The sequence below is a fragment of the Lissotriton vulgaris genome, chromosome 5, assembly GCF_964263255.1.
Source record: "Lissotriton vulgaris chromosome 5, aLisVul1.2, whole genome shotgun sequence".
In the NCBI taxonomy this organism is placed as follows: Eukaryota; Metazoa; Chordata; class Amphibia; order Caudata; family Salamandridae; genus Lissotriton; species Lissotriton vulgaris.
In genome coordinates this window covers 800,126,088-800,147,739 of record NC_141693.1, presented here as the reverse complement: position 1 = coordinate 800,147,739, position 21,652 = coordinate 800,126,088, and the positions used below count along the sequence as shown (strand labels likewise).

The following is a 21,652-nucleotide window of genomic DNA, read 5'->3' as shown; positions in this document are numbered from 1 at the left end:
CTAATGAGACTTGGAGAAGGGGTCAGATGGCCCTGTGCAGCGTTGGTTTGGCTGGCTCTAAGGGGCATGTGTGGGGTTGGCCATAGGGCCTGAGATTTACATATGGTAATAAAATATTACTTAACATTTTTTTAAAAACCTAGAAATTCACTGAAAAAACAAAAATAAGGTTAAGGTAACTATAACTAGGTGAAATGTTCTAACAAGATAATGTTTTAAACTCTAAAAAACACAGTAATTCACCAGTTATAGTTCTGGTTATCTCAACTAATTATATCTCGTGCCCTAAGGTAACTATAACCCACGCCTTCGCCAAGCTCTGATAAATATCCCACATATTAGATCATTCGTGACATCTTCTATGACATGATTGATAATATCACTTCAACATTTGCAATTAAATTATTGATGTGAGAGCTGTGCATGGTGGGGCACATGTTTTAGTTACCTTAGGGCACAAGTTATAGTTACTTGAGATAACCATATAAAACGTATGACTTGTTTGTCCCCAATGATGAGTACCATGAGAACAATTGAGTAAAGAAGTATCAGTTACCATAAATGTTGGCTGTTAGAACAACTATGGATGTCTTTCAACCTATGGACACCTGCTCCACCTTTATATATTTTTTTTATTTTACAGATTTTTATACAACGCAAACTTGATCCAAAGGAATTGGTATCAGAGCACTTTTTACATAGCACCAGTTGTGTTACATGAGGACACGTTCATTTTTTGTTAGGCATGGGGAAATTAAATGATTTGTCCAGAATCACAGGATGTTCAGTGTCGTTGCCAAGACTCAAAGCCAGTTCCCCAGATTCTTGGTCGACCGCCCTAGCCGTTGGGCCAACACCTCTCCCCCTTGGATTGGTGACATGCCATCAACTATTTTTTTTTAACATCCTTGGGTTCACACAAACAGGATTTTCTTTAATTTTTTTATGATCAAACTCAATTTGTTCTTGATTATCTGGTTATAGGTATGCTAGTCTACTGTGGGAATATTTCCAATTGTTTTCAGAATTGGTTACTTAGATATACTATTAAGGTGTTCTAGTTCTGTTCTTGCTGGTCTACTAACCTTTCCTCCTGTTCTGGATTCTCTGTGACTTCGCTGTGTGCACTGAGAAGTCAAGCAGTTTGGAAGACTGCCCTTGAGAAAATAATGCCAACTTCTTCTAAAGGTTCTGTTGGCACCAGAAATTACTCCTTTCCTAAGGTTGGGAATGGTGGCAGTGAGAGTCATCTCAGTTGGATGATTTGGGAAGGGTGCCCTAAGCTTGTTCACTTTCATGCATATTTGCTAACCCATGACAGAAAATGTCAAGCTTTAATAGATAAACAGGATCCCCCCTCCTGCTGTCACATTGGGCAAACTAAGTGATCTTTTTGTTTACTTCCTATGCTGTGATTTCTACCTATAGTCTGCATAAGCCTAATCAGCTTTGATCTTTGGTAACTCTTTTTTCTGTCTGTTTATTTTTACCCTCATTCCCTGGGTTTTGGGAATGCTTTGTTGATGTTAGGTTGATGTTTTCTTGGGGACACCAGTGTCCCACCCCAGTCCCTCCACTAATTTCTTCTCTTCATCAAGATTCCTTTTCCTCCTACTTCAGTTCTAGATGTGGTGAATTGCACTTTCCCATTCTACCCATCTTAAATGCCACCCCATTTCCCAGTCTCACCACTCTTACTAAGTGTGGTGTGACAGGCACCGAAGGTGTGGATCTTACAGATCTTACCCGTGACAAACCCAAAATTTGATCCAGACTTCAGACATTAAGGAAGTGATGGACCTGTGGTCTTGTAAATATTGCAGGTGTTCTTTTTGCACTTTCTGAACTTAAGTTATCTCGCTATATAGCCATGTGAAGTGCTCAGGACACAATTGGGATAGATCTAGAGGCAGGAAGTTTCAGGCCTCAGGTATGTGGTAAAAAACAATCCATTAGTGTAGATGTCACAGATGTAAAATCAGGAGGAAGGGCAGAGTGACAGCAACAACAGTACCAAAAGCTGTGTCCATGATGGCAGCAAGAAAGTTCCAGTTGTATAAAAATAGTTAGACTCAAGATGATCCAGGTCACATGACTTAACCTTTACTCAACACGCCCCCTTCTCCCATCTGGAACGCTCATTTCCAAGGTGTCTTATTTTTAGTTTTGTGCCCTGGAATCCCACACCTGTTCGCTATTCCATAGGCCTCACAAAATATTCATGGGCACAGAACACCAAAACACTTATGGGAAGACTTTGACTTTGAAAGACACTATGCCACGGTTGAAGATGTGAACTGCTGTCTGCAGGTGTCTGTGTGGATTCTGAAGCCAGATCTGGAATAGGCAGTGAGAAGACGAAGGGGTTATCAGTCTGACAGGTCAGTCATAAGCACCAACTTCAGTACTTCCAAGCAGCCACCAGCAGTTTACTGCTTTATTACTGTGATGGTGGTTAAGATAAACTAACCGTCTATGCAGTTTGCTAGCAAAATGCCTTTGACAGGGTCTGTGGAAGAGACAACAGGAACAGCCAGGAAATGCTCTGTCTATCAGTTGGGGGATCTGAAGTGTGTTTGAACAATAAAGGTACCTGGATTTATGTACCCATCTGGTGTGTGTGTGTACATGTCTGCTGTCATTGTGTGCATCTAGCTCTAACCCAGAGCTTAGCATGCTATGTTAGTTCTTTTAGATGAAAACCCAAACCGTACTGAAGGTTGCCCTCATGACATGGAACCGGTTAACAGGTTTGTTACCAGGTGTGAGACATGGTGCTCGAAGACCGTATCCTTTTAGCCCTCTGCCAAGGTATACAAAGTGCGGGTACCTGTAATGCAGGAGTGGGCCTTTAGCAACTTGTACAGCCATCAGCAGACTGGCTGTAATACTATTAGAACAGTCAACCCATTGAGTGTAGCATGTTTTAATTTAAATTAGAACATTGGAATGTTGGGAGCTCCATTGAAGACAATGGAGTGGTCCGGGGTTTTAATGGCTGGCAGATGCCCGGAGCATCAACATTCCAATGTTGTTCACTGCAACAGCTGTGAACAAAGGCCTCACAGAGCCCTAGGGGATTTCAGCCCACTCGTGCTCCATGAGGCCTTTGTTTTACAAATTAAAACATTCTGCATCCGTATCGGGCTCTACTGGCTATTAAAGGCTCACTCCCTTGTTAAAGGCCCTTGCCTTCTGCTTGGGCCTTTAACGTTGGAGTGGGCCTTTAATGGCTGGTAGCATCCGCTAAGTCGGGCTCTAAGGCTATATAATGAAAAACAGAAAGATCGCCATTGTATTGTTCAAGCAGAAGGCCTGTGAGCGCCATTACCATCCCCAAGGCACTGCATCGTCTTCAGTGGAGATCTCAACATTTCAGGGTGGTAATTATGTTTACTGTATTCTCTTTGCCTATTTGCTGGTGAATTTGGAAGTAAACAGAATGTAATTGTATTGTAACACTTGCCTACATGGCTAGCACATACTCTGTGTAGGGTGCTTGACTGGAAGGGTATTGTCAGTGTTTTGACCCTATCTTGGTACAGCTCGAATGTAGTGCATGACGATCACCAAGGTATGTTTATCATGTTACTTGTTGCATCATTTAGTACAGTGAAGGATGAAGAAGACTGAGAGAAAGGAAATCAGTTTACATTTTTCAGTAAGCTGGCAATTTTTGACATCTATGCAATACATTTTATGGTATTTCTAAATATAGTCCTCAAAATTGATTACCACACTGGGTTGTCCATTCGGAGATTCCTAGTTTAAAGTTCTTGGACCTGAGAAGGTATAAGTCGAAGTGAGAGATGGTGGGGAAATCTGCATGCACTTTGTTGCCATCGTCCCATGAATGTCTGTCATTGTGAGATGTCAAGAAGCAGCCATGGTATGCACCTAGTTGCCTAGTGGTGGACTAATTTAGAGTCCACAGTTAGCCAGTGGTAAGTGGTAAATCCCTTCAGTTGTACCGTGCCTGTGCAATTGGTGATGGGTGGTTTACTGCTGTGGACTGGTACAGTACTTAGTGATGGACATAACCAGTCGTGGTTCTGCCTTAAGTAACTGTAAGAGGGCCAGGCAGCAGAAGGTAGCTATTATGGAGCCTGTTTAAATTGCAATGGCTGTCTGACCACTGAGTGTTATTTCATCAATATTAGTGATGGCCAGGAGGGTTGTATGTTAATTGGTATTACTATAAAATACTGAACTTGGCTGAAACTTTAGTCAAAAGCACTGAAAGTTCTGGAGTCAAAATACTATGTGACAGAAGCAGCCATTGATAGTGAGATTGTGGAGCAGTGTGGCTCAATGGTTAGAGCGGAAGACCCTGATGCAGAGGTCTGGTCCGGGACCAGGGTTCAATTCCTGCCTTGGTCGGTCTTGGTGGGGTCTTGAGCTCTAAATTCCTTGGACCTGATTTCTCGTCTCGGTTCCTATTCTAATCATGGATCCCACGCTGCAACTCTGGGCAATAGCTTGCCTAATCTCCACAATGGCCCCAACAGTGCTGGGATGCCTGGCTTCACCTTGGGGATGCCCAGGAGTGAACATTTCACAGGGAAAAGCCAGGAAGGGTTCCTTAGTGGTATGAGTACAAGCGCCGGGAGACCCTGTCCAGGTAGCTGTGCGCTATACAAGTACAAAAACATTTACATTTACATTTAGTGCAATGGGCCGGACCAGCAGTGCCTTGGTCTTTGGCGGCAAAAGGCAGACCTGCAAGGAGCTTGTTTCCCATGAGATTGAAGTTCAAGTGTTGGGCAAATTTACAAGAGTGTGATAATCCACTCGCCTTTCCCCATGGAATTGCTGTTTTCATTGTTCCCATGACAAAGAATGAAGCTACAACATGCCCGTTGTTGCTAGAACTCTGTTCTAGGAGCGAAGCATTTTGTTATTCTATCTTCAGATTCACACAGTGCCTCCTCAAAGGGCAGTGATGAAGCGAAATTATATATTACAGAGTGAAAACAGTGTTTCGGCTTAAGGTTGCTACCTGCAGACACCTGAACTGTAATCTTCGGAACCTGTATTTTTGTGAAATCACATTCAGTCAAAGAAAACATACAGTTTTTGCACTCTTGCAGTGGAATTGAGAATATGCTAGGGAATATCTTAAAAAGTGAAATGTATTTAATTGTTTCATATTGCTTAGATTTAGTGCTTGGCAGCAGTTGGCAGTGCTGTAAATTTGTTTGGCATGGGATCAAGAAGCCTTTAGTTGAACGCAGTAGAAGATACAAGTTGTGGTGGGAATTTTCCTATCAGACGTTGATGATAGTTTACTTGCAGAGTCATAAGTGCTGTTGTAGTGGGGCTCCATGATTTATCTGGAATGGGGTGGGGGTTCCTTGTGCACTCCTGATTTTTAAGTCTCTGCCTGGGGAGCTCTGGCGCGGGCTCTTCGTGACATGCAGTATTCAGGATATGGGCATGAAGCTCCGTCCACTTTCCACCCACCGTTTAATTGGCTCCCATCTTTTCATTTGCAAAAGGTGGCTTTTCATTGGTCAATAGGCTTAGTAGTCCCTCCTTAGTACCGCCTTTTCTCTTCTAGTAACCTCCCATGAGGACACCCCCTGTTACATGTGTTGTTACTCCTTACATTTTAACAATAGGCTCAGAGCACTATTTTCTTAAATAGCTTTGTTCTGCCTGCTGTTGCAGATAGGACACGTTCTCTCTCGCAAAGCTTTTTTTTTGTATGCAGAGCTACATGCCTTGGCTAGAATAATTGCAGCCGCACCTTTTGTTTGGTTTCGAATGAAGGACCACTTGCCCATTTTTCTTTATTTACTTTGCTTACGATGGCGACACCCACGCTTCAGCTAAAACGCGGGTGCCTCGATTATAAATATAATGTTTTTTTTTCTATTTCTTTACTTTTAAAGCAATAGCAGCACAGGCGCTTTAGCTTAAGTTGTTTAAAGCTAAAGCGCGGCTGGCGCCATTGTAACAAAAGTAAATAAATATCAAAAAAGCTTGCTGCTGCAATTTTTTTCTGTTTGTTTACTTTTGTTACAATTGCGGCATTCTTATGCTGATATTACAACAGAGAAACGCCATAGTAACCTACAGTTAAACCCGTGGCATAGGAAAATTATTTTCGGCAAAACTTTCAAGAGCAGTGAGGCACCCAACGATGCCTGTTTGCATCTAAAAACGCATTCCTGTTTTTAATCACAATTCTGAGGAAGTAGTGGCACTTCTTGTGGTGCTTGCTGCTTCTGCTATTCCTTCTGTCAAAAAAATAAAAGAAAGAAACCAGCTCTCTTTCTGAATACTGAGACGCTCGACTAGCAGTCACGGCATCAAACGTACAAATCCAGTAAAATGACAGTATTACGGGGCATATTACCAAGCAATAGCGATAATTATCGCTATTGCTTGGTTAGCGTGAAAAAATTATCGCAGAGCTGCAGCGATTTTTATCGCAGATAAACCTTGGTATTACCAAGGTTTATCTCAAATGCGATAAAAATCGACCGCAATGCATGAATATCGCTGAAAAGTCAGCGATATTCATGCATTAGCGAGCTAATGCTCTTAGCCATGTTATCCACCTCCCATTGGATAACATGGCTAAGAACTGCTCAGGGCAGGTGTTAGCTTTTGGAGATATTCGTGCTTAGCGCGAATATCTCCAAAAGTTGGTCATAGGAGATAGCGATGTTAGCAACTGTTTCCAGTCGCTAACATCTTGGCACGCCCACTTTGCATGTCATTAGTGATAAATATCACTGACATGCAAAGTGGGGCCCAAGATGGTCGCTATCTCCTACTAGCTGTCGCTAACTGGTGTTAGCGACAGCTAGGTAATAGGGAGGTAATTTTTTCTCTGCTTTCTTGGCTTTTAAAGCCAAAAAAGTGGAGATAAACCCCCTTGATAATATGCCCCTACGTTTCTTATAATTGGGTGTTGTAAGAGCCCTGACCTGTTGTGGTTGGCTGTTTGGAATGGAAAAGCCTCTGGGGATTAACGTCAAAAAGCGCAGTAGCTCTCTGTGACTTGTGTACTGGTGTACTCTGCTTTTTCTTGCCATTGGTTGGATCAAGTGCACAGGCCTCACTCATTCTTTGTCCCATCTGAGCATTGGGCACAGAAAGGTAGAGCTTGAGCAGATTCGACAGTAGGTATCTGGTGTTCGCAAGAGTAGTTGCTATCAACCCGGTAAGTAATCGCTCATGCATTAAATGGGTAGGGAGCGCTCCATGTAAGAACAAGGATTTGCAATGCAATAGGTCTTGCGTTTTCGAGAGTTTGAGCTATTGGCATTGTAAATGACAATGCCTTTCATGTATATGTTCTAAAAACCTACACTTGGAGTGTAAGCACACACTTGGTACTTATCGTCCTTGCTTACGAGAAGCAAGGCTGGCAATAAAAGAAGCATAGTTACTGCTAGCCTTGATTCTCGTAAGCAATGACTATCAGTATAAAGTGCATTTTTACGCACTGCTTGCAGGTTTTCAAAACACATAAATAAAAGACATTACCTTTATATTGCCAATTACTCAAACTCTTGCAAATGCTAAACCTATTGCATTGCAAATGTGTGTTTCCAAAGGCTTCCACTTCAGAGATTGTTTGAAAGTCTGGGGGTTCGTTTGCTTCATCAGGTCAGCACTGAGGGCATTCAAGAGTTTGGGATACACCATCCTTTTTTTTGCACCTTTGGATTTTGAGTTTCATCTTGCTTAGATGATCAGATATCCGTTGATGACCTACGGTTAATGCCAGAACTCCAGTGGAGTGGCTGTTTCTGGATGTAATTTTTTTCGGGGATCCCAAATGATTTTGGAGCAATAGTTCCCTTCTTTCAGACACCCACCGGGTTGCATGTGTAGCTTTGCTGCTGGTTGTACCAGAGAAGGAATGCCTTCATGGTCTTATATGTACATTTTTGACGAAAAATATTGTATAAGCAAACATTATGGTATACAGACGTAGTGCCATCGCCTGGCTATCGTTTTCCTGGAAAGACTGATTACATGAATCACACTCTGGTCAAAACACAGTTCATATCCTTGGGTGCCTTTCCATGAAGTGGTGGTGCACAGTCACTAGTACTGAGGTGGAATGGAAAATGTAAAGCTGCTAAAAAGCTCATACCGACATTTTAACTAGTTATTACCTCGCCATAAGTCATCAGGTATTAAATGATATGACTCTTTTCATCTTGTGTGCTGAAGGTCTGGTGAGGATGGGCTCTAGGGCACAGAGTCAATGTCCCTAAAATAGTCCAGCTTTTGAATACCTAGGGTCAGGATCACTTCAAGATGGATCCCTGTCTGGGTTTTTCCTTAGGAAGATCTTTATTCTTTCCTACCCCAATACCAGAACGGCTGCCCAAAGATAACCTCCCTACAAACTTGTTGCTCGGTTGCAGGCTGACACTGAGTGGTGACTCCCCCGCAAGAGCACCCCAGTCATCTCACTGTGGGTACTCACTCTGGAATCCTCCCAGGTGCACCTAACTAATTCATCCCTCTTCCTTCCAGGTAACACCTGGTCTACACCTGGACTCAATAATGATCATTACTCAAAGTACTACAGTTTTCCTGCATGCATCAGAAGTTCTGTGGGGAAAACCTTCCTACATATTCTGCAAAATATTTTGAATTGTATTCTCTGTCCAACTTTTAGGACATCTGCGAGGTTGGACGTTTTCCTTAGGCCAATGCAAAATCTATTTAATTGAGGTTCCAGATTTCCCGCTTTAGCGCCTGCTGTAAATTAAGTTGCTCAATATTATAACAATTGGTTCCTTTGAGGTGTACCACATTTCTTTTTACTTACTCATAATTATATGTAGTATATAAAGTAAAGATCAGAATCCAACACCAATCATGTATTTATGCACTATTTTATGAATTATAGTCATTCATAAATACTCGTAAATTTCAAGATAGGCTGTACAATAAGTGATAAAAAGTGCAAATTTGTGACGTTTAGTGCTCAGTGCTGGCGGCGCAAAGGTGAACAAAGGACTATACAATAATTATTTACAAGAAAATATACAGTAATTGAACTTTGGTCTGCACAGTCTCAAATATACCGCTGTATACTACATTTGTCAGTTTTCGGCACAGGGTATTGATAAGACAGATCCAACTATTCGTCGACGTTTCGACCCTCTACATGCGCCCATGTGGCGTCAAACACGGGTCTTCATCAGGACTGGGAGGGAAAGGAACAGCCTTCAGGTGAACCCAACTGTGTTGGAGGTGCGGCTTGAACAGCTTGAACTGTGTGCGTCTGTCGGTGCGTGGAGTGCTCCCCCGACGGTTATTCTTATTGTTGTGCTGTGCCCACTTTTATCCTAACTGGGTATTGGGATTAATCTTGTACCCAGTCATGCTTCACAATACGAATTGTAGAGCCAGAAAATTCCACTTTACTCGGGAGGTATTTCTTAACTCGGTGACAAACGCTGGAGGAGAAACCTCTTCCTTCCTAGCGTGGTCCCAACTCCGTTACATGCACCTGCATCATGGAATTTTCTGGCTCTACAATTCGTATCGTGAAGCACGACTGGGTACAAGATTAATCCCAATACCCAGTTAGGATAAAAGTGGGCACAGCACAACAATAAGAATAACCGTCGGGGGAGCACTCCACGCACCGCCGACAGACGCACGCAGTTCAAGCTGTTCAAGCCGCACCTCCAACACAGTTTGGTACACCTGAAGGCTGTTCCTTTCCCTCCCAGTCCTGATGAAGACCCGTGTTTGACGCCACATGTGCGCATGTAGAGGGTCGAAACGTCGACGAATAGTTGGATCTGTCTTATCAATACCCTGTGCCGAAAACTGACAAATGTAGTATACAGCGGTATATTTGAGACTGTGCAGACCAAAGTTGAATTACTGTACATTTTCTTGTATATAATTATTGTATAGTCCTTTGTTCACCTTTGCGCCGCCAGCACTGAAAACTAAACGTCACACATGTGCACTTTTGATCACTTATTGTACAGCCTATCTTGAAATTTACAAAGGGTATTTATGAATGACTATAATTCATAAAATAGTGCATAAATACATGATTGGTGTTGGATTCTGATCTTTACTTTATATACTACATATAATTATGAGTAAGTAAAAAGAAATGTGGTACACCCAAAGGAACCAATTGTTATAATATTGATTAACTGCCCAGGTTCTTAGGGATACTGGGTTAACCCCATTGGAGATTTCACGTAAATTAAGTTGCAGAAATGTAGCCAGGAGAGCACTAGCATCTGATGTAGGAGTGGTAATAAAGATTTGGTATTCACTCTAAAATAACACGGGGGCCAAAAGGAGATTTCCAAGTTAGTTATCAATAGATTAGATGACAGTGCTCTTTATGGAACAGCCTATGATAAGAAGAATATATGAAACCGTTTCTTCTATCCTGACTTTTCCGAACCAACCATTAAGCACCATCATAGTTCATCTGCCTTAAGTTTAAAGACCCAATAATATTTTTACCTGTCACATTTTCTTGGAAACAATATGTGAATAAAATTTTGAAAACAGAACAACCTTAACAATACCTCCTGATCAATAACGGGAAAGGAATGAAAGTAGAAGCATTTTTGGAGCTAAGTGGTGACAAGGTGTGGTAGTCCATGTGCTGTGTTCGGGTTGCTATCATTTAATAAAGTAAAAGATGGATTGAAATTTCATACCTCAGGTTTTGCCTTTGCCCATTTTCCAGACCATACTCCTGTCTAAACCGGAAGCTACACCTAGTTGATGGTTTACTTATAAGCCAAGGGAGAATCTACTCGGAGGCATAAACTAGCATACAATAGTCCTCTCTCAAAATATCCTCTCAGTTCCTAAATAGGAGACATTTTTGTGCCATTTGTGCCTACTAAGTAGTTCAGTGGCATCCACGGATGGGCAGTAGCTTGCTGGGCAGTGAACCCAGTGAAGTTTCGATACAAGAAGAAAGGAATAGACATTTGTCTCATGGCTCACCAGGACATATAGCATTGGCAAGCTACTGAACATAAATTATTATCTCTATATTTTAAAAGATTGAGCTGCTTTTTTTAAATTGGAGCTGAGATAATATTCCCTGTTTAATTCTGAGTGACACAAATCTTTTCCAACAGCTATTTACTGGGATTTAAGCTAAAGCAACTGTTTGTTGTTAGGTCTTAATAATCAATCATAGCCTTGTGCCAGCCTTGAGCCATGTGAACAGATGTTTTAAATGTGACCCACTCACAGGTTATGTTTAATGATTGGGCAAATACCTTGCAGCCTCCTACTTTTTAGTTGATCAGTTCCTGTCCTGCAGTATGCTTCGGATTTTACAGTATAATTTGCTAATTCTTCTCTGTCTGTCTATTGGTTCCTACCCACCTGCCCCTTTCCCTCTCCAACTCCTGTCTCCGTCTGCAGTGTTGGATAAGAACTTGGTGGCCAGTTGCAAGGACTCCATTGGCTGGATGTTTTCCAAGTTGGACTCGAACAATGACCTGTTCCTGGATCAAGCAGAGTTGTCCTCTATCAACCTGGACAAGTACGAGATTTGCATCCGGCCATTCTTCAACTCCTGCGACACCTACAAAGATGGCCAGGTCTCAACTGCCGAGTGGTGTTTCTGCTTCTGGAGAGAGAGTATGTGAGATGCGTATTTACTTGACATTACACACATCCTACACTTGGTTATTTGGGGGGGGTCAGGCGCCAGGGGTCGCAGGGGGGGTTCATGGGGTTTGTCGCCGGAGGTCATGGGGAAATCAAAAATAAAAGAAATTAAATTAAACTTACCTTTCCGGCGGGTCCCGCGTGTTCTTGGCTCCTGCTCTCCTGCCTCCGACAGAAACAGGAAGCAGGAAGCCAGACTCCCTCGCCTAAACCAATTACAACTCTGCAAGCAGCGTTGTGAGTGGTTGGGAAGGTGCCCAGCCTTGGGCTAATAGAGTGGTCATCTTCTCCATGCAGGCTGCAATGCAGCCTGCTTGGATAATGGCAGAGTGTGCATGACTGGTTTCAAACAGTCGTTGCACACTCAGGAGTGGGCAAACCACTCCTCCCCTCCCCTGCTCAAAGAGCAGGCAGCCCTACTCACCCGCCCGCCAACAATGCACAAAGCAAGCATAAAATGGTAATAACAAAAAGTTATTATAGTTTTTGTGCTTTGGCTTTCTTGAACTGCCAGAAAGCAGTGGGGCAACACTCCTTCACCCTAGTAGAGGAGCCACCCCTGGAACAACTCTATTTTGTATACCTTGTATCATGTACACTTTAGGAACAATGCAAACAGCTCATATGCATGCCACAAGGCTTTTTCAAATACAACTACTGAAATGTAGACTTTTGAGATTGTCATAAAAAGAACTAACGTCACCACTAACATAACCAGATTAGGTAGTATCCTGAAGCTCAAATAAAAAAGGACTAAATGGGTAGTGAGAATATAAAATAAAAGAGGAATTAAAGAGAGGAGCGTACTTAAAGAGATTAAATGACTGAATAGAATAAACCAGGGTCGATTTATACCAACATTCTCAGTCGCAGAACAGTGCTATGGTCTGATTGGCAAATATGCTTTTCTCAGTATGAATACAATATTTTTGAGGGTTATTGTGCAAATTGCGATATTGTGACATATAACCCCTGGGGGAAGGTCTAGAAGACGGGACGCTTATTTCATCATCCTTTCAAAGTACTGTGGCTTCATACAAATAATTTTGTTTATAGAGCTAAAATTCACACTGAATACGTGCCTTGTGCCTCTATTAAATACCCCTTTGCTGGGATAATTTCCTCTTTTAATTCGACTTAAATCCTGCTCTGTGCTTTGCAAAGTACATCGAATTTCTATTAAGGGTTAAACCTAATAGGCCTGCATAAAACTATTTCTGATGAGGCATTGATGTATTTACATTTTTTTCAATGGTGCATTTTCAATATCATTCGTTTACTTACACTAGTGACTGCAGCAAGCCCGATATCAACGTTACGTGCATGTGCATTTATACAATGAATCAAAATATCTTCACACCCCAGAGTACACATCTGTGACATGATGCCGCAAGCTTAGCATACACAATCTCAACACGCAACCTATTAATACTCATTCCTCCACAACTGCAAACTCATTTGGGGCCCATCGGGAGACGGGGAGGGGAAAGGCCGACCGGAGACAATATTAAGGTGTGATAAATGCCGCTTTATTGGGAAACAGGTGCATCCTGAAAATATACCACATCCTTGGCCTTTGCTGTACAAAACTAGGCCTAACTAAATATGCACATACCTGACCAAACCCCCACCCCCACCCCCACCCCTAAACAGTTCCCCTGCCAACAACATAAACATAATTACCAAGTACCCAAACGCCTGCCTCAACTGTTTAAACACCTGCCATATGTACACTCCCTCCCGCTCTGTCCAGGGCAAATCATTCCTCCTATCCTATCCCCCCCTTTAACTAGGAAAAAGCGCCACACCATTAACAACTTTCCAGCACCTGCTCCCAGCGACAACATATTCCCACCACCTAAACCAGAGAAAGCACCTGCTCCCAACAAAACCCCTATAACCACTGTGCAAAAAACCCCTCAAGACCCCCAGTGCCTCCCCCCCCCCTGCCTTACCAACCCCCACGGCCTCCCGGTGGGAGGGCGGGACAACAATTTCCCCTGCTACTCGGCTGCTGGGTCACTATCCCACAAAATGGTGCACAGTGATCCAAGATGGCCGCTCTTATAGCCCCCAGCCCAAAAGTAGCCCAAGGCAGCCCAAATCCCCCTGAACAGCCCAACCAGCCCAAATCCACTTCCTGTCCCCCAGTCTAAACCTTCCCCCCACCCTTCCTCCCGGGGCCCCAAAATCCCCGGGGGGGAGAGCCTCCCTCCGGTCGGCCACCCCCGCAAAGCCCCATTAATTCCGTTGCAACATTGGCGACCTTTCGAACTGGGCCATAGATTTTTAGGGCATGGACCAGGCTTTGGCGACTCCTAATGTATTCCAGGTTATTCTAGCTCCCCACACTTCTGTGACAAACCATACTCTGATCAGTGTCCCTTGATGGAAGGGAGGTATTCGAACCTCTATCTCATTGTGAAATCATCAAACAGAATCCACCACTGGTCATATAGGGGGCATATTATCAAGGCTGGCATTAAAAATTATCGCCGGTTTAGCAGCAGAAAACTGAAGATAAAGCGGCGGTAATGGGCTTGATAATACACCCTTGAGAATTCCAGTAGAAGTCCATGTTCTGGTGTGAACATGGACTCCTATGGGAATTCTCCAGGACATATTATCAAGCCCATTATCGCCGCTTTAGCGGCAGTTTTCTGCTGCTAAACTGGTGATAATTTTAACGCCGTCCTTGATAATATGCCCCATAGTCCTTTAGTTGTTGAATATAGTCCTTTAGATTGCCTTCTGGTAAAACAGGCTGCCTGTGCTACCTCTAGGCAATCTACAGCGGACCATCGTAGGGAGAGAACAGAACTTCACCATTTATTTGACAATATGGCACAGTTATACTCTCTCCATGTAATGCAATGCAGCACAGCAACTTCACTTGCTGAGCCGCGCTGTACTGCATGAACTGTTTGTAAATCTAGGCCTAAACACGTTTCTTCTACTTCACCAGTGGTTTTATCTAGTTCACCTGTGAATACTTCATAATGGTGTTCCTTGACCTACCAGATCTAGCTTTCCAAACCAATGCTGCTTCATATTTCTCTTCATACTCAGGGTTCTACATGTTTTAGCCTCTCCCTTTTGTGCTATTATCTTATCCATTTTTACGTGCAACTCTATCCTTCACAAATGTAGTTAATGTCAATATTGGGTTCCAGAGGCCTTCCGTAGGCATATTTAATAGATATAAATCTAGATCTCTAATCTCTTTCTAGCTGTTCATAAACTCCTTTCCTGCACTTCCCTCTTTTTATGCTATAAGTGGTTATACTACCTCTAATGTTTGTATTTTAAGCACCCCATAGAGTCATCAAACCTGCTGCATCCCTATCTAATCCATTATATTCATTAATATACTGCATGATGTATAGTTCAAATTCAGATCAGATTGCAGTAAAAGCACCCCCCCTTCTGTCTATTGGGTTAATCCTGTAGAGCTCCACTCAATCTTTAAACTCAAATTCAGGGCAGCATGATCTGACAGATGCTTAGGGAGGTCAATCCCATTTGCCCGCCTTGTCATGTTTTTATGCACAAGAATGTAGTCCAACCTAGCTGAGTTGCCATACTTTCTTGACTACAAAGTATATCCCTCTTTCTTCCTCCACACACTCCCCGAATTAAAGGCCATATTATCAAGAAAGGGCGCTACATTTTCGCTGTTTTTATCGGCAGGAAACTGCTGCTAAAGCGGCGATAATGGACTTGATAATAGACCCTTGCGAATTCTCATAGAAGCCCTGGTTCTGGTGTTAACCTGGGCTTCTATGGGAATTCGCAAGTAGCCTATTATCAAGACCATTATCACCGCTTTAGCGGCAGTTTCCTGCCGATAAAAGAGGCGATAATGTAGCGCCCTTTCTTGGTAATATGGCCCTTAGTACTTTCATCAGCACCTCCAAATCAGACCTCGATTTTACTATTCTATAGTTTGACCTTACATTTGACCTATTCAGCCATTTGTCTAGAACCACATAAACATTTTCTGCCAGGAAGTACGGAAAGGGCAACTGCACCAATTGGTAAGGTACATTTAGTTAATCGCCAAAGGTTATCAAATTGTATCTCTGATGTGACCTATCACCCCTCTAGATTATTCTTATTGCTTATAACCTTAATCTCAATCCCCTGTTTGATCAGTATGTTAGAACCCCTTGTATTGTGTTGCTGGTCTAAGAAACTGATGTGGCCCTAAATCAGAGAAATGTGCCTCCTGTAATAAGACACAGTGAACATTTTCACCCTAATATAATTTAGTACGCGCTCTCACTTGTTTTCCACGCTCTCAAACCATTAACATTCTAGAACTAGATTTCATCAAGAGGGGATTTACCAACCCTGAAAGTTCCCATTAGCTATTTCAAAAAAACGGCAGTTTTCAAAACTGTCTCAACTGAAGTTTTTTTGTTGTTTTGCCCTCTGCATCCGACACCTTACCCACTATTTCCTTACATAGTGACTCTTACTCATTCTCCATCCTTAGGGCATCCCATTTCCAACAGATGCCCATATAGGATGCCTTGGGGTTCTAGCTGCACCTAGTGAATTGCCACCACTTTTATTTTTTCATTTCATTTCTCTTTTTTGGAAGTGAGTTTGGTCCGGCTTGGTCAGAGAGCTTTCCGCCCCTAACTTGTAAACTTACACATGTGAGGATCTGCCCATAAAAAGGTAGGAGAGGTGGAAATGGAGATTTACACTTGAATGTTTGTAAAGAGCAATTTGTAGTACTACTGTAGTGTTACTAAATGTACAAGAAAATGCAGCTCGTGAATAGACACATATGTTTTTATTTCTTACCCGATCGTCATTTTCATTTTCCTTTCATCGGTTTCATATTTTGTATTGCCTATGTGGCACCCAAAGAGTCCTTCACACCATCATGAGAATTCTGCATTTAAGTACAATTGTTGCCCTATATATGAATGCCTTGAAAAATAGACTGCTGTGAAAGAAGCAGAAATCATACTTCATTTGCACTCCATCTCACTCTCTTTTTTAGCTATATTATTGTTATTTTACATCATTTTTTCTTTAATTTGTTTTTTGCTTCATTTGCTTTTTTGTAAAAAAAACTTAAAGCAAATGAAGTTAAAAACGATTTTTTGTTAAGGTACTGAAGTGTTCAATAGTTTGCCAAGTGTAGGAGTAGTTCCTCCAAATTTGTGTTACTCAACCAGGTCCTTCTTCAGGAACATCCCTATTTTGCTCTAAATCCCAAAATCTTTTCAGCAGTTCTTTTCAAATGCATTTTAAATTAAACATCAAGGGCCATATTATGGTCAGCACACAGTCCTGTCTCTGCCTGTGTGTAAGTCCTGTGCAGAAAACGACTGTGCTGCCTTGCAACATGTCTCTCCGTGATTCTATGGTATCCTCGCTGCAGCACTTACCATAACTTATGAATTTATAGACCGCAGGCACTGCAGACAGCACAATTTGATTGCTGAAGAGGTGCATAGCTAAAGTGTGATTGTTAAGCCCCTTGCATGGACCTTGAGCTGAGTGCCCCAGAGGCAAAGATATCTGGATACCTGCTGATTTTAGTTGTTATGGGCTCCGTCCCTCATCTCCTTGCGTTTGCTTTGTTCGCCCTAAGTTGGCAGGGTATGCCCAGACGTGGGTCCCTTGCTCACTTTGCCACTGGATTCAAGCTAGCCTAGCTGAGGAGGGCTGTTAGCCTGAAACCAGTCCCAAGATGATTGTTTCAGGTCCAGGGAAGACATGGCTTGGCAGTTCGGACTGGACTGTTGCCACGAGGCACGGGGTCAAGACTGATTTGCATATAGCTGTGTCTGAACTGTGGTGGCGAAGTGAGCTAAAGAACGATGATGGATTCAACCCAGATCTGTGACTGGGGATGAGGGCTTGAAAAGTGTCAGCGCTCCGTCTATCATCTCCTTGTGTTGGCTTTGAACATGGATAATGCCATATTCCTATCTCAGGGATTGTGGTCTTGTTGGACAGGGAGGGGTGCACAAAGTGCTATCTACATGATGGTTAATGGCTACTGTTTTGACAAGGAGTTAAGTAGCACAGGTGCAGTGGTGGCAGCATACCATGTAGTGATCAGGAGGAGTGAACAAGCCTTTTTACCTGTGTCACTGGAATGAGGTCTACAGACCCACTCATGTAAAGGTCTGCTGCTGTGTGCTTAACTCACCCTTGCCATACATCAAGTTAGTATGTAGCACTGTACAGCACACATATGGTTGTATGCATGTTCTGAGTGTTTGTGTGCCTATGAGTGGTACAGCTCTGGGTTACATTTTGGGAGCCCCAGGGCGACCTGGAGGCACATGGGGGGGGGGGGGGGGGTAGAGGATTCTCCCCAGACAGGTTTGTGGCTAGCTAAGTTTCTGAGAGCAGGTTGGGACACACACGGGAGGAATGAACAGACATGCTCTTCATTGCACATAAAAGCATGCTCTTTGATTCAGAGAGAGGTCACTGGGAAAGGGCCTGGGCATATCTTGGAGAGGAGCTGGGGCTGATTAGAGATTCATAAAATGCATGTCCGGGGCCCTTAAATAACACTCTGATGCACATATCAGGGTGTGCAGACATTCAAGTGTGAACCTCTAGTCACTCTAATGGCCTGTGTATGGGTCTAGTAGATTTGGAATCACTCTGAAGTGACAGACTCCTTTTTTTAGGCATGGTGTGGCAGAGCAATGGACACTTCAAAAGAAAGGAGAGCACCAGAACAAACATTAAAGGCTCAGATGTTAAGAGCTTGTCTTGGATGTCGGTCGGTAAGCCTCCGACCACTCGTCGGAGGCTTACCAACACACACCCTTGGTTTGAACTTCGACAGCTGTTTTTCAATGATGGTGGTCGGAGTCCAAACTGGCCAGTCAATCCAACTGGCTTCCGATGGGCTCAAAAAGCCCGTCCGCCTGTCGGAAATTGCACATAATTCCTTTAGGACAGTGTTTCCACAGTCAGGATTATGATGTTGGTTTCCAACAGCCTTTCTATACCAGCCTTCCCGACATGAAGAGGCTGTGTGGCAGGCATTTACAGAAACTCCCATTTCTTTATGAGAGCTTGTGCTGTGGCCGGTTTCTCACCACTGCACAAGCTTCCGTAGAGAAATGGGAGTTTTGTGACTTTACCATGTGCGATCACATCGTAATTGTGTGTTCGGAAAAACCGACTGGAGGTTGGTCCGTTCTGCAACCGCAGCAATGTTGGTTGGAGGCAACTCCAACCGACATCATAATGAGGCCCATAATCACATTTTGTGGCTTAATTTGGACTGCAAGAAAGGGTGCATGAGTCCCCAAAAACTGTCAACTGTCAGTTGGGCTGTATGTCGAGTAGGAGAAGCTCTGCAAGACATTTACCTTTGTCCAGGATTGGGGCGTAAGGTCTGTCAGTCTCCCTTTTGGGTGAGTCCACTTGCCTTAAGCCTGGGACATCAGCATCTGCCTGCTTGCCAAGACCAGTGTGCCTTGTGAGAAAGAGAAGAGCACTTGGAGGGAGTGAGGTCCAGTGGGAGAACCTGGCAAGTGGATCTCCATTGTGAAGTGTGAGGAATCGGCTGCTGCACCTACCCCATATGCCAGAGCGGGCTGGCACAAAGCTAGCCTTTGTCACACCATTTGAGCTGTCACTCGTTTGCCGATTAAAGGCGGGGCACAGAGAAGATTGCATTACTGCAGGGCCTATTGGGCCATAGCCGTGTGCAGATTAAAGTTGGTGAAAATGCCAGAGGGGACCACTCTGAAAATGTAATTACTGGCGTGCAAATCAGGTCATGGCCCATGTGCGGAGTAAAGTCAGTGACACCTTATGCCAGAGAGGGCCGCAATGAAGATTGCATTAATGCTGTGTCGTGCCGATCAGGCCATAGCCCGTGTGTGAAGTAAAGTCAGTAACCCCATATGCCAGAGAGGGCTGTGTAATGAGCAAGGTTCATTGTCTGGTTTCATCAACGTCAAGAGAAAAGGACGCAGTAGTGACCTGTGCATGCCCAAGCCCAAACTGAAATTTTGGAAACCGAATGATTGTCCCCCTATCCGTGAAAAGGATCAGCGGTACTTATAGTGTCATCAGAGAAAGCGCTAGACACTACCAGCGGCTGCCACTGCAAAGCTAAGAGTGCTACTCACCATCAGCAGCCACTGCAGACCTTTGCATTGTGCAAGATTGGAACCCTTCTATAGACTCCGGTAGATCCAGGGGAACTTGTTCTGCCTCATAACACTTTAGGCGCTAAACTTTTGACTATGGAAGAGTCAAAGTAGGACTGCTGAAATTTGGACTGCTAGTGGGTACTGTCCTGAATGTCACCTATTGTGAATGGGGAATAACCACTATCATTAAAGAGAGTTAAGTAGGACTTACCTACCTATCGAACATTAGAAAACTGACCTCAGGGAACTTTTTGTATTATTTGTATATGCTGTATTTTACTTTCTGCTTGTAAATAAATGCTTCTCTGTTTCATAAAAGGAAGTATTTGAACGGACAGGATAATCATTTATTGCTGCTATTGAACGTATTTGAGTTGTGAGCCTGTGTTCATCCCTTGCATCTAACAATCCCCCTTCCCACAAAGAAGACTTGGACTGCTTGACACACAAACTTCTGAGAGTCAAGTGCTGAAGAGGTTCTTGGCCCATTTGCTCCAGACCCATAATAAACTGGGCCCCTGGATCTTAGGAGTAGGAATTAACTTAAAAAAATAAAATTCGACTTCCATAACAAATTAAAAAAATAATCGTCCTTCTCCGCTAGCTGTTTTTGTATGGCTTTCGTGGCTTTCTGCAGTTCTGCTATGGCTTTGGTGTTGTCACTTGTTTCGTCCTCCACTGTGCTTATTCGGCTTTCTGTTGCTTCTATTCTTGTGTTCGTTTTGTGGAGTTCCGCTCTTATAGCCGCCATCTCGAGTTGCATGTTCTCCACTTTGAGCCTCGTCTCTTGCCCAACTTCGTTGCCTTCGTTCACTCTCCGTAGGATTGTTTCTAGGGTGACTGTTTCGCCCTTGGTTTTCAAAGGGGAGCCTTGATTGGCAAGAAGAGGCAACGTAAGGATCCTGGGAGTGCCGGAAGGGGCAGAGGATGGGGCGGGCTCATGCGCAGTCATGCTAGAGGAGATGATCCCCAAACTAACAGGCATCACCTTTGATAGGAAGTTCGAGGTGCAAAAAGCCTACAGAGTACCAGCAGGAGAACCAACAACAGGCAAGGGGCCAAGGGCAATAATATGCAACCCGCTCAGACTGAGCCAAACAGACGCCATCTTTGCCTTTGCCAGGAAAAACCAGAACCTGATGTGGGCAGGAAGCAAGATTGTACTAACCCAAGACTACTCAAAACAAACGGTAGAGTCAAGAAAAGGGTTCTTGGCCCTCAGAGAAACACTGCGCAGAAGAGGCGCTACCTTCGGTTTCGTCGGCCCTGCCAGGTTCAAAGTAACAGATAAATGGAAAACAATGATTTTTGAATGTCCAGAAGAACTAAGGAGCTACCTGCAAGGCCCACCGGTGGAGGAGATGGAGGAAAACAAAAGCCCCGGAGCAGCGAAAAGAAGTGCCTCACCAGACGGGAACAGGCAATCTGAATAGGTCACACTACAAACACAAGACAACATATCTACCTCATGATACCCAAGACAGTAACATGACTACACATCAAGGAGTTCCAGCAGTCTGTGGCGAGAACAACACGACGCAGGACAAACAAGGCACAACTTGAACAAGACGATTGGAGGAAGACCTTGCCTTGGTTTCTTTTTTTCTTCTCCCATACTACCTCAAAGACTAGACCAAAGGAATGAAACAAACTCTACCTCAGGGATGATGCGGGCGAAGGAACTTTGTCGTCGCACACCCACTCAGCAAGTAAGGGAGGGGGGGAGGCGGGAGGGAAGGGTGGGGGGGAGGGAGCGAGGGGAACGGGGGGGCGGGGAGCATATACATGGGCTTACTTTCTATCATCTTCTCTTCTTCTATTTCTCTTTCTATACACTCACATGT

The 21,652-nt window shown here is 43.6% G+C and overlaps 1 protein-coding gene across 1 annotated transcript in view; it reads left to right on the top strand.

Annotated features, from left to right (window-relative positions):
- Positions 1-21,652, top strand: part of SPOCK2 (SPARC (osteonectin), cwcv and kazal like domains proteoglycan 2) — a 436,862-nt gene that overhangs the window by 374,980 nt on the left and 40,230 nt on the right. The window contains exon 7 of the mRNA XM_086922271.1: positions 11,404-11,622. Coding sequence (XP_086778397.1) covers positions 11,404-11,622 — 219 coding nt within the window. The remainder of the gene's footprint in view (positions 1-11,403; positions 11,623-21,652) is intronic.